Source organism: Carassius auratus, chromosome 6 (assembly GCF_003368295.1).
Source record: "Carassius auratus strain Wakin chromosome 6, ASM336829v1, whole genome shotgun sequence".
Lineage (NCBI taxonomy): Eukaryota > Metazoa > Chordata > Actinopteri > Cypriniformes > Cyprinidae > Carassius > Carassius auratus.
Genome location: NC_039248.1, coordinates 15,442,010 through 15,457,949, shown reverse-complemented (window position 1 = coordinate 15,457,949; position 15,940 = coordinate 15,442,010). Strand labels below are relative to the sequence as shown.

General features: G+C 37.2%; 2 protein-coding genes across 5 annotated transcripts; one reads left to right on the top strand and one right to left on the bottom strand.

Annotated features, from left to right (window-relative positions):
* The first annotated feature begins 2,822 nt into the window (after nt 1-2,822).
* atad5b (ATPase family AAA domain containing 5b) lies at nt 2,823-12,230 on the top strand. Of its 4 annotated transcripts, none has more exons than XM_026263188.1 (14): nt 2,823-3,832; nt 4,502-4,652; nt 5,057-5,447; nt 6,367-6,455; nt 6,592-6,737; nt 6,855-7,008; nt 7,193-7,366; nt 7,464-7,603; nt 8,454-8,547; nt 8,619-8,683; nt 8,873-9,058; nt 10,832-11,622; nt 11,723-11,875; nt 11,995-12,230. In XM_026263188.1, exons 1-14 carry the CDS (start codon nt 3,068-3,070, stop codon nt 12,065-12,067), a joined length of 3,372 nt encoding a protein of 1,123 aa, XP_026118973.1. In that variant the 5' UTR covers nt 2,823-3,067; the 3' UTR covers nt 12,068-12,230. The 4 variants fall into 4 exon arrangements, with proteins under 4 accessions (XP_026118973.1, XP_026118965.1, XP_026118981.1 ...); XM_026263180.1 differs by having other exon boundaries at nt 5,054-5,447; XM_026263196.1 differs by having other exon boundaries at nt 5,036-5,447; nt 10,964-11,622.
* A 1,047-nt stretch (nt 12,231-13,277) lies between these two features.
* LOC113098210 (transcription elongation factor, mitochondrial-like) lies at nt 13,278-15,591 on the bottom strand. The gene is made up of 4 exons (XM_026263206.1): nt 15,349-15,591; nt 14,583-15,052; nt 14,347-14,496; nt 13,278-13,838 (listed from the first exon to the last, which is right to left on the bottom strand). Exons 1-4 carry the CDS (start codon nt 15,389-15,391, stop codon nt 13,413-13,415), a joined length of 1,089 nt encoding a protein of 362 aa, XP_026118991.1. The 5' UTR covers nt 15,392-15,591; the 3' UTR covers nt 13,278-13,412.
* Nucleotides 15,592-15,940: the final 349 nt, after the last annotated feature.

Genomic DNA, 15,940 nt, shown 5'->3' with positions numbered 1-15,940 from the left:
TGAATTTTGTGGTAAGATTGGGGCAGAAGTTAAAGTGGGTGATGTTTGGAGCATGATTAGGAAAATGGGAGGAATGAGAAGGGAATTCTCTATACCTGTGATTAAAAATAATGAGGTTGAGGCAGTGACTAATCAGGAGAAAGCTGAGATGCTTGCTAAAGGGTTTGTCAAGGTTCATAGCTCAAAAAACTTAACAGATGGAGAAGTATCATGGAGGGTTAAAGTAATGGAGGAAAATAAAGAATTACTAGGGAAAAAGGTAGATAGTGAGAGCGTACTTGATAAGGAGTTTACTTTATTTGAGCTTAAGAGAGCATTAAATGGGGTCAAGAATACTTCACCAGGGAAGGATGGTATATGCTACAAAATGATTAAGGAGATAGATGATGTAGCCAAATGTGTAATTATAAAACTTTATAACAAGATCTGGGAGCAAGGTAAATTACCTTTGTGTTGGAAACACTCTGTAGTGGTTCCTATTGGGAAACCAGGAAAGAACAGAACTGAAGTTAAAAGCTATAGACCAATTGCATTGACGTCGAATTTATGTAAACTAATGGAAAGAATGGTGGTTAGGAGGTTAATGTATGAGGTTGAAAAGAAAGATCTACTCTCTAAACATCAGAGTGGGTTCCGCAGTGGTCGAACAACAATGGACCCTGTAGTTTGTTTGGAGAATCTGATAAGGAAAGCACAAAATAATAAAGAAGTAGTTCTGGCTACTTTGTTTGATATAGAAAAAGCATATGATATGCTATGGAAGGAGGGATTATTGATCAAGATGAATAGGATGAACATAGGTGGGAAGATGTTCAATTGGATTAGGGACTTTTTAAAAGACAGAACAATTGAAGTCAGAGTTGGGGTTAATGTTTCCAAGACATATTCTATAGAAAATGGGACACCTCAGGGCAGTGTGCGCAGTCCAGTGTTTTTCAACCTAATGATTAATGACATATTTGAGTCAATAGAAGATATGAGAATAAACAGCATTATATGCTGATGATGGAGCTTTGTGGGTAAGAGGGCGTAATATAGAAAACATTACAGCTAAGATGCAACTAGCTATTAACAAGGTTGAAAAATGGGCATTGAATGGGGTTTTCATTTATCAGTGGAGAAGACACAAGTTATCTGTTTTTCAAAGAAAAGAAATCACCCTACTGTAGAACTAAAGCTATATGGACAACAATTAAAGCAAGTTAATACTATTAGGTACCTGGGAGTGTGGCTTGATGTAAAATTAACGTTTAAGGAACATATCCAAAATATGTTGGAAAAATGCAAAAAGGGAAATAATGTTTTGAAATGTTTAACAGGGTACAAATGGGGAGCTTCAGGAACATCCCTTAAAATAATTTATATTGCTTTGATTAGATCAGTATTTGATTATGGATGTATTGTGTACCAATCTGCATCAAAGAACTGGACAGAATGCAGGCTAAAAGTCTAAGAGTATGTAGTGGGGCGTTTAGAACATCTCCTGTACCAGCGCTACAAGTAGAGACAGAAGAAATGCCATTAAACCTCCAGCGCCTGAAATTGTGTATGGCTTATTGGATCAATTTAAAAGGACATAATGCATCACACCCTACTAAGGAAGTCCTAAGTGAGTGTTGGGAATATGGGAGATCGCAGATATGTAGCTTTGGGTGGGATGCCAACAGATTAGCAAATCAGTTAAAGATAGAGGATATACATTGTAGCAAGACCTTGCCTCTGGCAATAACCCCACCTTGGTTGTTTTGTTCTCCCAGGGTAATCATAGAAACAAAAGATATGGTAGGGCAGTATATTGAGAATATGTGTTACAATACTGCAAAAATATATACAGACGCATCAAAGGATTCTGAGGGTAAGACTGGAATTGGGGTGCATATTCCTGAATCAGAGATATATATCAAAAAGCGAACTACTGATCATTTATCTATCTATACTGCGGAGATGGTAGCCATTATCATTGCATTGCAATGGCTAGAAGAGGCTAGGCTCCTTAAAGCTGTTATCTGCTCTGATTCTATGTCATCATTAACATCTATTCAGAATGGTGAATCAGGGTGTAGACAGGACCTCCTGAATGAAATCAATCAAATCATGTTTACAATTAATCAACAGGGAACAATAGTGCAGTTTGTATGGGTCCCCACACAAAAAGGTTTAGAAGGGAATGAACAAGCTGACAAACTTGCAAAAGAGGCAACAAAAGAAGAGGAAATTCAAATAAATGTTCCACTTTGTAAGTCAGAGATAAAGGTAATAATCAAACAAAAAATGAATGCAATGTGGCAGTCTGAGTGGGATCAGGAGAGGAGGGGTAGACATTTATATAAATTACAACAAGAAATATCAAGGAAAAGGACCAGTTACACAAATAGACAGGAGGAGGTTTGGTTTAACAGATTACGAATAGGACACACTGGTTTAAATAGCAATTGATTTATCATAAAGAAACATCCATCTGGGAATTGTGAGGTTTGTGGAGAGAGAGAAGATGTGGAGCATGTCCTTTTAAGATGTAGAAGGTTTAATAGGGAAAGAGAAATACTGAAAAGGGCAGTTAATACAGCTAAGAAAGTATTCTCCTTGGAAACATTACTGGCAGAGCCCAGGTCAGGAAGCATAAATAGCTCTATAGTAGCATTCATCAAAGATACACAGTTAGCATGTAGGATTTAGAATTTTTTTATTTTATTTTTTGCTTTATTCAGTTTCTTTAAAAACCCAAAATGCACCTCAGTCCAGCAGATGGCGGTAATACACTTTGTTTGTAAACTGCCATAAAACTCAACAGAAGAAGAAGAAGAAGGACGTCATACGTGAGAATGAATCTGATTGATGCAACTCGCGAGCAAGCGCCCTTGTGCTAGGCGCGAGATTTTAAACAGTTATACTACTACAAATATTTAGGTCCAGTGATTTAAAAAGTGCTATAAGGCACAAAACGTGTTCTCTATTCTTAGGTAATATAGAGTTATGACTTTGTCAAAAGCCAGAAAATGCAACAGGGAACAACGATATTTCAAGATAGCACTGCTGACTGCTATTTGCTGCAGTGCTTATTTTAGAAATGGATAATTATATCGATGGCAAAATGGAGACACGATTCTTTCTATCTGAGCACACTAGAATCAAGAACTCTTCCGGAAGTGTCTCCGACAGAAGGACCTTTTATTCGGAGAACCTAATAATGTTAGAGACGGACAGCAGAATCAAAACGCAGGTACATCCAAAACACAACAGGCTAAAACGAGCGAAAACACAAACAAGATCGGAGGATTTCACTGGCTACGGAAAAACTCCCACTCATGTAACTAAGGCCACCGAGTCCTGGTCAATTTGTGATGATATTCTAAATAACCGTAAAGGAAAATTATTTACAGATGCTCCTAACGTTGCTGGCAATGGAGACAATTCAGCTCTTCCTCCTGCATCATTAGATCTTCTCACAGAAAGCGTAAGAAAAGAAGAACACCATTCTCAAACGCTGCAAAAAGTTTCTCAAATGCAAAACGAGGGATATATGAAATTCAGTAAACTGGCATTAAAGATGATGAGCAGCAATATGAGTTTGCAGTTCGTCCCCATTCCTGCAGGGAGAGAACATGGCTCAAGTGACAAAAGCTTAAAAGACATTGATTGTTTTAGAGCTGATAAAGAGGGGTTGCCCAGCTGTTTACGAATAAACACCAGTGACAAGGACCTACTGGATCTGCCAGAGGTGAAAATTAACATTGGACAAATACAGAGCACTAAACATGGTACTGGCCAAGCCCTGACTCTCATCCCTCATCCGGCTACTCAGCGCATCTGTGGCAGCCCCCTCAGAGAAATGGTGGGTTTGCTTAAATCTGCTTTGCTAATATAAGAGACAAGAATCAACTACTGTATATGTATTCATCATTTTCAATGTAGCTGTTGTAGCAATGTAGTTTTTATTATTGTCAGAAGAAGTTTTAAATTTGGAAATAGTTTTAAAACTAAAGTTTAAGGTGACTTAAATGACTTTCAGTAAATGTCAGTTACCCATATTAATCAGACCGATGACATTATTTTGTGTTTGGTCAGCAGTTCTCAAACAGGGCTTCGAACTTCCAATGGGCTGCAGGATTACTTTACATTTAAATCTTACATTTAAATTATTCATGTATGAATATGCTAAAAAAATAACTCTTAATGAAATGTAAAAGGAAATCAAATCATATTTCTTTGTTTTGCCTTAATACCCATTGTTTTGTTGAGGAACAACTTATTAAATACCGAGATTAATTGTGGTTAATTCATTTAATATATTACATTTCAGTATTGTGTTGGACAACTGCAACTTTGGGTCAAAATTGTCGAGGACCACTGGGTTAGGTGGCAAGGCTCACTTTCTTGACATTTGTATCAAAATAATTAAACAGTGTATGTAAAACATACATATGATACATTTATATCATTATTTTATGGCGTGCAGTAGAATAATTTGATTGCTCAAGTTTTTGTCTTTTTTTCCCCTCAGAAATCTGGATGGAGAAATGAATTTGGCAATGAAATGAGCAGTGAGTTGCTGGAAGAGATTCAGATACTCAATTTGCAGTTTCCTGTCCACAGGTTCTTCACTCTTCTCCTGAGGAAGAGAACTGCACCTAAGGAGGATATTTCTGCTTTTGGTAGGAAAATAAAAATGTATTTTAAGAACAAAAAACTGTTCTCAGCTTAACCTCTAAATATTTAAAAGAGGAGGTAACAGACGTAGGTCTTTATATTGTACTTACCCTGGGTATGAAAAATCCAAGCCAATAAAATGTGACCAAACGATGCAAAAAAAATCTTATTGAAATAGCTGATTGTTATTGAGGGTTAATCAGAATTACTTAAATAATGACCAGAGGATTAAAATTTTTCTTAGTAAGATTTGGAGTACATACAAAAGGGTGTGCATACTGGTACAATATTACACTAATGGTATAAAAAGATCTGACATGATTTTACTATAATATACTTAATATATTTTGTGAAAGTATTTTTTTTCCCCCCATGTTGGACTTCTTAGTCTGCCATTTATTTTCAGAAGCAGATGAAACTGATGATTCCAAGCATCCTTCAGCTTCTGACCAGAAAAAGAGAAAACAAGAGTTGGAGGAACAGACCTGTGGCAGGACATACAAACGTCACAGGACAAATAAAGACTCCGTTTCTGCCGATAAGTTGCACTTTGAACAATTTTCAGATGGTTTGGTCCCCTCTCATGCAAAGTACAGAAACAGACTGAGCCGAACAAAACGGAGGCAACAACCACCTAGATTCTGTGCTGTAGTCACTGAACCAGTGCAGAATGAATCTGCTCATCAGTACCCATGGCCTAGTCAACTACGAAGAGAGGATGTTCTCTGGACAGACAAATATCAGCCTCAACAGTCTAGTGAAGTCATTGGCAACTCCGCATCAGTAGGGCAACTACACAGGTGAAAGGTGTTGCTGCTTTAATGCCCGATGGTTGTTGTATAGCCTGGTAATTGATGGAATAATGAACCCATAAACGTGTTTATTCTAGACCTGCAGTTCTTAATCCTGGTCCTCGCGACCTCTGCATATTTTGAATGTCTCTTTTGTTTAACACACCTGATTTAGAAGAGAGCTCCATGAATGAACTGTGTTCCAGTTGACATGTTCCCTACGTAGTGTTCACTGTTCTCTACTCCCTGCACACAGGAATTCGGCTGAAGTTTACTTCACTTAAAAACAGATTTGCACTACACCATGGTTTGCAGCGTCTCCACACAGACAAAACTTACTCCAGAAGTATGAAGGGTTATTTAACCGTAATCATGATATTTGCATAGAAGTCACATCCTGCACATTGTATACACTTTGAATGGAACATATACAATTCTTTTGAACTGGAATCATGGAAGAATATCCTGTGATGTCCACTTCGCAGGGCACTTACAGTTGAATGTAACAAACCCCTGAAGCGGTAAGAGAAACATAGAGAAAGTGCAGAGTGGGGGTTCACGAGGACCAGGATTAAGAACTGCTGTTCTAGACCTTCTAAACCCACTATTGGCCTCAGAAATTCTGGATTTTTTTTTAATAGAATATACAAAATTACATTAAATCGCTATATAAATAAAAATGACTAGTTACTCATTTAAATCGAACACACACACACACACACACAAATAATGTTTGTAGACAATAAGGGCCTTAAAGTCAAAGCTTGAGAACCACTGTTCTAGAGAAACTTTCTAAAATTGTCACTTAAAATAAAAATAATAATGTTAAGCATTTTACAAATAATGATAACAATGGCCAATTATTAATATACTAGACAATATTGGCATAGAGAAGTGTCTTTCATTTTGTTAATTTCTCCAATGGCAGCTGGTTGAAAGAATGGAAAATAAGAGCAGACACAGAGGAGAGGAGAAGAAGACAAGAAGAAAGGAGGATGAAGATAGAAAATAGTCATGGTAATGAAATTGTCCATATTGAACACATGCAGTTATTGAAATAACAGTATATGATATTACATGCAATATGTCAATAAATTTTTTTCTTCTTTAATTTCTAAAACTGATAAATGTGTACAAATCTCTTTACCTGTAGAGTCATGGGACTGTGGTGATTTTGAAGGTGATACTGTATCCATAGGCCATGAACAGGAGCTGTGTAACACAGTGCTCATGATTGGTCCATCAGGAGTGGGCAAAACGGCTGCTGTGTATGCCTGTGCACAAGAGTTGGGATTCAAGGTCTCAGTCCAATGTTCTCTTTATATCGATGCTATTACAAATATTACACCAAGTAAAGTTCTGACTGTCTGTTAAACCAGCCTTAATTTTATTTTCCTCTATTTTTTGGTCTCCTAGGTGTTTGAGGTGAATAGCTCAGTTCTGCGCTGTGGGCGTCTCATACTCTCCCAGCTGACAGAAGCAACTCAGTCTCATCAGGTGGACATTCAGAAAATGAAAACCCTCAAATCTGAAATCATTAATCTAAGCAAAATTAAATCTGATCCACCTTGTGAGTGAACTTCTTAGATTATATATATTCTTGTTTAATTAGTTAACACTTTTTTTGCACAAAATGTATAAATGGAGTCTCATAGATTCTCATATACATTAAACATCAGTAAAAATATCATTTATTTTGTGTATTGAATCTAAATAATTTTGAAAACATTTACTATATCTTCTTTTTTCCACAGGCAAGAAAGGCAATATGAATCATCATCTAAGGAAAACTAGTTCTAGTTCTCGTTCTCCTAGCATTTCCCGTCTAGGCACTAAACCACAGCCAGTAAAACTAACTCGCTTTTTCAAGTTGAGTAGCAAAAAGTCTGTAGGTAAAACCTCTGATGGTCCTGAACGTTATATACATGGTAAGTGTACTATATAGTGGAGCATATAGTGGATAGTATAAATAAACAATTGTGATTTATTATTTTGATTTATTCATCACAAATGTAATTACAACAGCTGGCAAACTGAAACCAGATGGACTTCAGAAATCAATGTCTGGTTTTAAGGACAAAAGACAAGGTGATCAAGAATCAACATGTCCTACTTCACTTGGACAGAGCCGAACAGTCCCCATGTCACTTATACTATTTGAGGAGGTAAGAATGATAATGGGGAAGCTGAAATGGATTACATAACACTTCATGATTTGTATATTTGCTGTGTTAAATGATTATAAAGCATCAGACTTAATGAATAAATAGTCTGTTAGTATAAATAACTGGTTTTGCTGATTTAAACTCCTTTTTACTTGTTGACACAAGTTTTTAATGTGCTGCCAGTGTTAAAAGGAAGGTTTACCCAAAAAGGAAAATTGTCATTAATTATTCAACCTCATGTCGTTCGAAACCCCGAAACACCTCCGTTCATCTTTGGAACACAGATTAAGATATTTTTGATGGAATCTGGGGGCTTATGGGTTGTCCCATAGATAACAAGGATACCACCATGATCAAGGTCCAGAAACATAGCAAGGACATAAGTAAAGTAATCCATGTGACAACCGCAATTTTACGAAGCTATGAGAACACCGTTTCTGCGCAAAAGAAAAAGAAACAAAACAACTTTATTGAAAAATTCATCTCCACGTCACCCTAGCCCCATTTTGCTGACTATCCCCTGAAGATGTGCACAGTAAGTATTCTTATAGATTCGTAAAATTATAGTTGAACACCTGATGTCACATGGATTACATTAACGATGTCCTTGCTATGTTTCTGGACCTTGATGATCAAGGTCCAGAAACATAGCAAGGACATCGGTAATGTAGTATCCATGGGAGGGTGCTGTCTATGAGAGGGTCAGAGGGCTCTCAGGATGCATCAAAATATCTTAATTTGTGTCCCGAAGATGAACGAAGGTCTTACAGGTTTAGAACGACATGAGGGTAAGTAATTAATGACAGAATTTTCATTTTTGGGCAACTAACCCTTTAAATGTGTCCCCCAGGTTGATGTCATTTTCCCTGAAGATGTTGGATTTCTTGCAGCTATTAAGACTTTCATGAGCACAACCAAAAGACCAATAATCCTGACAACCAATGGTGAGCAATGCTTTACTGCATAAAATGCACTCAAGCATTTATTTGTTTGTTAAAATGTTTCTTGTTCGTAGACCCATCATTTAGCGGAAGACTTAAGGGGCATTTTGATGAAATCCATTTCCAAACTCCTTCACTGGTGAGAAAAACCAATATTTGAAAGCAGATATTATTGTACGCCAAATACATCGAAAACTACTGTTCACCTTTTAATGCCACAGTTGGTGTGCATTTGTTAAAATTAGCTGTAATCTGACAGCATTGTTGTTATTTCAAATAATTGCATATTTATTTGAAGTTATAATATTATGTATCATTTTAAACTTAGGAGACCATCAGGAGCTATCTGCAGTGTTTGTGTGTGGTGGAGAACACGAGGACCGATCCAGAGGACGTGGCCTTTTTGCTGTGTCAGAATAAAGGGGATATCAGACAGAGTATTCTCCAGCTTCAGCTCTGGGCCTGTAGCGGTGGAGGGAGCACAGAACTGCAAATTCTCAAGAACATTCTCAAAGTGAGTCAGACTAATATTTATTTACTACTTTAAATTTTCTTCACATGAAATTATAGAGATGCAAACAGTTGTCAGTCTCCAGAAGTTTTTGTTTTGCATGATCATGTGTTAGATCAATGTTGCGTGTTGCTGCTCTCTTAAATCTTAATAGCAATATAGAATATTAGATTACAACATCTTGCCCATATGTTTTTTTTTTTATTTGCTAGTATAGTAACACTGCACTGTGGAAGTGTATCCAACTGACAAGTTTATGATACACCTGAAAGGCCCAATCCCAATTCTCTTTTATACCCCTTGTCCCTTGAAACAGAGTGTCAAGGGGTGGGGAAGAAAATATTCCCCTAAGGATTGGGACACCACTACTATGCCATCACACGTCATTCGTCATTTAGCTCTTACAATAAACACATATGCTGGTGTGCATTAGAGCCTTTAATTATCGTTCTGTATTAATGAGCTGTTTACTGACACACACACATATCAGAAATCGTGTAGCTCACACATCCAGGAGAAAATAAACTTGTCGACCAACGCTGTGCCACGACTTTTATTAAATACAGTTTAAATACTGAATCGCTACCTTATATTTTCCAGCGACAAGAGGATACAATGGCAACTTCCATTTCTCTGTCTTTCTCTCTCGAATAAGCAATATTTGAGAAAATGGTTAAGCGATTTCTAATTATTGGGTGGATTAGCCCCCATCAATGTCTACGGCATTTATCGCCCTGATCAGACATACGCTGTGGCACTATCATGCAGTCTGTAATGATATGACGTAAGCAAATATTAGCGATTTTTTTTGCAAACATTTCTTTGAGTAACATGGACGTTAATATGAACTCACAATTGAATGGAACATAAAACAAATGATTACTTTTCGTTAAAATCTTTATTTATGCCAAAAAAAGCTTACATTATGTGTCTTTTTGTTCACCATAGCAGCCATGTTGCCGAGATAATTCATACCCCTTCGTTTGAAGTGTGGTCCCGAAACTTTTTTTTTTGAAGGGCTATCTGGCCCTTCTCCTTACCCCTACCCCTCCAACCAAAAGATAATCTTCACACGTTCACGGGGTAGGGGTGTCTTGATTATCTTTTGGTTGGAGGGGTAGGGATAAGGAGAAGGGCCAGATAGCCCTTCAAAAAAAAAAAAATTCGGAAAGTTTTTGGAAAGGGGAAGAGCGAAGAGGTAGGGGTAGAATTGGGATTGGGCCAAAGTCTTGGTGTATTATTATGGCATTATCAGTTTAAAATATTTACCCACAAATTTAACTGTCGTTGGTCACTTCACATGTCATCTATCTCAGATCTGTGATTTTCTTTCACAAATTTCTTTTGAAATATAATCCATCTCTATAATGTCACACTGTAGTGTTACATCTCACATGAGCTTCACGACACTGTTACGTTTACATCAAGCGGACTTTACCCTCTAAATAAAGCATATAGACCAATTGGCTGGAAGCCATGGTTTATAGTTAAAAAATATATATATTTACACACACCTACTGCTTTGCTTCAGAAGTTTGGAGCATCAATATTTATTGTATTATTTTTCTGTTTATTTGATGAAAGAAATTCATATGTGGGACGATATGAGGGTGAGTAATTTTTTGGGTGAACTATACCCCTTTAAGTGGGTGGATCTTTACATTAATAAGCATAAAGGTGGACAACACTTTGCTGATAGTGTCACAAAGCTAGTAAACCACTTGCACTGATTCATAAGCTGAAATCGATGCATGCTATCTGTTTTAAATTACCCAGTGTGAATCCTGGACTGAGTTGGAAAACAGCAGGTATCTGGAGATCCTGGAAGAGAAAATGGGAGCAGGTCTATTGTACTCTAACATCGAAAGTCTCTTTTCTCCACACTTCTATTTTCAATCTTCTTATCAGAAACAGTCAATAAATCACAAGACGAAAGAAGAAAAGGCAATCAAAGACTTGTTAAAGACCTCCACAAATGTACGTGAGGTTAGACCAGACAGGCTCTCTAAATGCAGAAGAAAAAAACATTTGTCATCTTGTGAACCAAAAACTTTTTCTAACCCACATCTCAAACTTTTCTCTTCGGATGCATCTGATAAGTCCTCAGCCCCTTCAAAACAAACAAAACATTTGGCTTCCAAATCAGATGTCCATGGACAAGATGAATCATTTGTTCTGGTTTTTCAGCACATGGTGTGCATTGCAAAGTTTTTTGAAAACATGTCTTTTTTGGATGCTTATTTACAAAGACCATCTGTCAGAGGAACTGGACTTTGTAAGTCGGAACCTCATAGTTGGATGGGCGCCTCATTGAAGGATGGCTTATTGGACTTACCAAGAGAGGAGCAGATCGGACAAAGTTATGAGAATTCATCACAGATATTGGGCATTGTGGAAGGTCTGGGTTTCCATCAGTGTCGGACTGAACTCTCTGGGATCTGGACGGAAGCTGCTAAACTAAGGAAGGAGTTGTCTTCAGAGAAATGGGAACAAATGATTTATGCCCCGTCTCTGCCATCTGACAACAAAAAACTCAGATTGTGTCAATGCAAATTCTGTGAACCTAGGTGTGTATTTTAAATTAAAATATTAACGAAGCTTTAACTTCATCATTGTGTATATTATGTATACTCATTTTTTGTTGTGTCTGATTCCGACTTTTTACAGTGGTGTCCAGAAGCGCAATGAGATAGTATCCAATCTGATCTCCAGCAAAAAGTTCTATTGTCATAGTAATAAACATGTTCTTTCCATGGACTACCTGCCCACTATGCGTTCAATCTGCAGAGCTGAGAAAGCTAAAGAACAGTGCTCTTTAAGGTATTTTGAAAGGAAAGTTCTAGTGCTTAATATAAAATGTATATACAGTAATTCTTTAATTTGATATTTGTTCAATTTATGTGATTTAAAAAATATTTTTATTTGTCTCTCACATTCAGACATTCACACTACCTCTCAAGCCTTCACCTGCCCAGAAGCTTGCTGGAATTCATGGCCTTGGATTTCCCCTGATTTGTGATTGACATACTGCTTTAGAAAATCCTCCATAACTTCTAAACTGTTTACTGTATTGTGACATGAGTGTGACTTGTGTTTATAGATTGTAGAGTCACAGAAATATTTGTATGCTAGATCATTTATTTTTGGAAAATAAAGAGATATATTTTTCTCATTAGCAGTGGAAAGTACCTGAAATGCACTTAAATGACATTCTCATTAAGCAAATTAAATTCACTTTCAATTCCACATATTCAATTATTTTTAACCAACTGTCAGTTCTCCTTAACAGGATAGTTCACTTATGTGATGCTTGTACAGAACATAAACTATGCTTATGTAGAACTTGGAGAATATAAAAATGTTTCACTGTAACCTACACAAATAATATTTACCCCTATAATAATAGATGTTCACATTATTTTGTCCCGACGTACCCCTAACAGTACATATTTTGGATGTTTCCTGCATATGGCACAACCATTTCAGGTCTTGAAGTTCCTACTAACAAGCTAATGCATTGAATCAAGAGTGTTTTATTAGGGAGATATACAAATGTGCAGAGTTGGGGGGGATCCAGATCCAGGAAACACTGTAATTAGTTGGTAGAGAAGTGCAGCAAGGACCAAGAGTTAAATATTGCATGAAGTTACAAAAGTAGGTTCAGGAGGAGCATAATAATTCAGTCCCGGACGGCAATCATCATTACTAGCCTATATTAGCAGCACTCACTTTGCCTTCCCAGCGTATTCTTCCGGCATCCCTCCACCTCCCCATCTCCTCCTCTATTTTTGTTATTCTCTCTCTAGGTAGTACTGCAATGTTGGGATTTGAGCTTGGAGCTCAAGCCAAGCTTCCAATGAGGACAACAAGCCAAGTTTGTTTACCACTAACCATCAGGACTGGATGGGGAGGCAAACTCATGAAATAAAATTTAGAGTGGCAGGATAGTTCCCCCAAAAGAAAGTTGTCTTCATTTTCTCACCCTTAAGTCATTAAGGGTTTCTTCAAGATAATATTTAACAAAGAACGGAGCTCATACAGAAACAATTTGAGGGTGAGTAAATGACGACAGAATTTTCATTTTGGGGTCAACTATCCCTCTTTAACATTGCTATAATATAGTGTTACTGTAGAATTTATTTAGCATGCATTTTTAAAGTTTCTCCTCAACACTGACTAGGTTCTAGTTTAACACCGAGAAATAGAAAAATCAAATCCTGTGTCAGGTACAAGCAACAAATTAATTTTAATATATATAGTCTTTGTTTCAGAGAAAGCATTGAACAAAACTTTACTCAGTGAAAGGGAGAACGAGCTCCAATGCCCAACAAATGAGAAAAAGCCAATCAGTAATGATTCACTCCCGCAGGAGTTCGAAAAACGCAACAGCTTGCAGGAGAGCATCACATAGCTCTTCCCCTCTGTTCCTACTACTCATCTGAAAGGAGTTTCTGTGCTTTAACACCAAATCATGAGGAAAAAGAACACGTGGATCTTGTTTTATCACAGACTCCGTCATCATCTTCCTCACTGTCTCCGCTCCACTTGTCCGACAATCTCCCACTATTAAGTTGAAATGGCGGCCAACAGCTGTGCGCATCATGTTAAGGACTTTTGGGGGGCTTCCTGGTTCCCTCACTGGAGTGAGTAAAGCAAATAGCATGGCCTCTACTGTTCGGAGATGGACCAAGACTGGATAAAGGGACGTATTCTGGGGAGAGATGCCTGGCTTCTCCACCAAAAAAAAGTCAGCAGGAGGAAAGCTTGAAATAACCGTGGAGATCTAGGGTTGACAAAGAATATACATCTTAAGTATGATCACTTGTTATTCCAGTGCAAATTCACTATCAAATAAGATGCTCTAGTCTATACAGAAGGTTTTCAAAATATCTTCTATTGTGTTCAGCTGAATAAAGAAATATATACAGATCTTATTGTGAACAATTCATCTATCTATGGGTTTCATTTTTATAGTTTTGACCTAATCATTTTTAATCAAAATGTCATAATTGGATATTCAATGAAACTTGCCTAAATCATTTTATGATTTGATTTGCCCCTTATTGCTATCGACTGCAAGCTTGCATTCAGATCTGCCTCAATCCATTCAACAACCAATGCACAGAACTGCCCCTACAGCTTTTTCTTTTCAATAATAACTTTGACTCAGATCTGTCACAGTAATAAAGTAAAGGATCTTTCTTCAAACTACAAGGGTTGCTGGTTTGCTTTCTTAAAAGAAATTGCAAATATGGTATTGTGAATATAAAATGCTTAATTGATTAACTCACATCTTCCAAATAATCGGATGCCATGTACATTCCTTTCATAAAACTTTTGCACTCCGCTTGCTGCCAGTCTAAGACAGTCCTTGCACGATCCATGTGTGTCCATGCAATTTTATTAGTACCACAAACAATGGACACTATGGAGCTTGCATCCTGCAAAAAAAAATCAAAAATAAAACAAAGCACAGAACAAAAACTCAAAGCTATTAAATGTAGTGGTTTAAACAGATTTGCCTCACCTCCAACAGAGCTCGGTCAACTTCAGGTCTTATAAATTTAGCCAGATGGACTTTTCCCTTTTTCCTCTCTTTCTTGTTTGCTGGGTTAAGGATAGAGTTAAAGACTATGACAGCACTCTTGTGTTTCAGTAAGGGTACATTCATGACACTCTCTAGACTGTTGAATGGTCCATGTGCGGTTCTGTGTTTGACAATGTTAACAGCTTTCCGTCCTCGTAGCAATTTGACCTGTTCCAGTTCTGACTCTGTGGCTGTATTGAGGCGCTGGAGGATGACAGCACGCTGCTCTGCGGTATAACACGAGTCCAAGGGTTTGTCCTTTTCTTGGCATAATTCAGAGGAAACAGGTGCATTCAAGGAGTCAAGTCCACAGATCATGGTTCTGTTCCTTCTGCAGCAGGTGCAGTGCAAAAATCTGAGCTCATATTTAGGCAAGGAACTCGGGAGGCGACAGAACAGACTGTAATGTCCTGTAATGATGATTTAGTTAGAAAATAATCAAACAAACATGCATGCACATTAGAAGTCAAACCAAAATCAAATTTCAGCTATAAGGCAGCTCCACAGAATACAAGTGTCATTATTCAGCTCAGTTAGATATTAGACTTTTAAGTCCCAGCTAAGAAACATTATTCAACAAAAACATAATAAATAAATAAATACACAGATTTAATAAAAATTATTTCTTAATATTGACACTGCAAGGGCTAGTTCTAATTGAATTTCATACCTTAAATCTTTACAACAAATTAATATTTTTTATTACCTTTGAGGAAGATGGAGGTCAGGAGGCGTTTTGCGATCCACATGTTTGATCGCCACAGCTCTGTGTTTTCCTTGCATATGACAGTGCCCCATGCATTGCCCTCAGAAGTCCGATGTAAAGGGCTGGCTCGCGTGGAAACAAGGCTTGTGTGACTTTGGTTCCTTCTTCTTCTTGGTTTTTAACGGCGACTGCCACCAACGTAAAATAGGTGCATTACCGCCACCTTCTGCTCCGGATTGTGGAACAGAGTTCTAAATTGTATAACAACCCCGTCTCTCTTATAAGATCAAAGAATATTTTGCTACTTATTTCACTTGCCCATTTTATTAAAACCTTAAAATTAATATCCTGAATTCCATTTTTCCTTGTTTCTACTATAATTTTTCCTCTTACCCATTCATACTTACTACATTCAAGTAATACATGAGGTATTGTTTCTTCAACATGACATTGTTCACATAACGCATTTACATATTTTCATTTTATTTTAAGACTGCTATTTAAGTTTGAATGCCCTAATAATATCCTGTTAAAGATAACCTCTTCTTTTCTTGACTTACCTACACATCTTATATTATGACTTACTTTGTTT

Bases quoted from the DNA above. Each gene is read 5' to 3' on its own strand.
- atad5b (XM_026263171.1), top strand. From the start codon at position 3,068: ATGGATAATTATATCGATGGCAAAATGGAGACACGATTCTTTCTATCT. The intron at 7,009-7,192 runs GTGAGTGAACTT...TTTTTTCCACAG, and splicing joins AATTAAATCTGATCCACCTT to GCAAGAAAGGCAATATGAAT. The intron at 11,623-11,722 runs GTGTGTATTTTA...GACTTTTTACAG, and splicing joins TGCAAATTCTGTGAACCTAG to TGGTGTCCAGAAGCGCAATG.
- LOC113098210 (XM_026263206.1), bottom strand. From the start codon at position 15,391: ATGTGGATCGCAAAACGCCTCCTGACCTCCATCTTCCTCAAAG. The intron at 15,053-15,348 runs GTAATAAAAAAT...TCATCATTACAG, and splicing joins GACCTCCATCTTCCTCAAAG to GACATTACAGTCTGTTCTGT. The intron at 13,839-14,346 runs GTGAGTTAATCA...TGTCAACCCTAG, and splicing joins CATCCGATTATTTGGAAGAT to ATCTCCACGGTTATTTCAAG.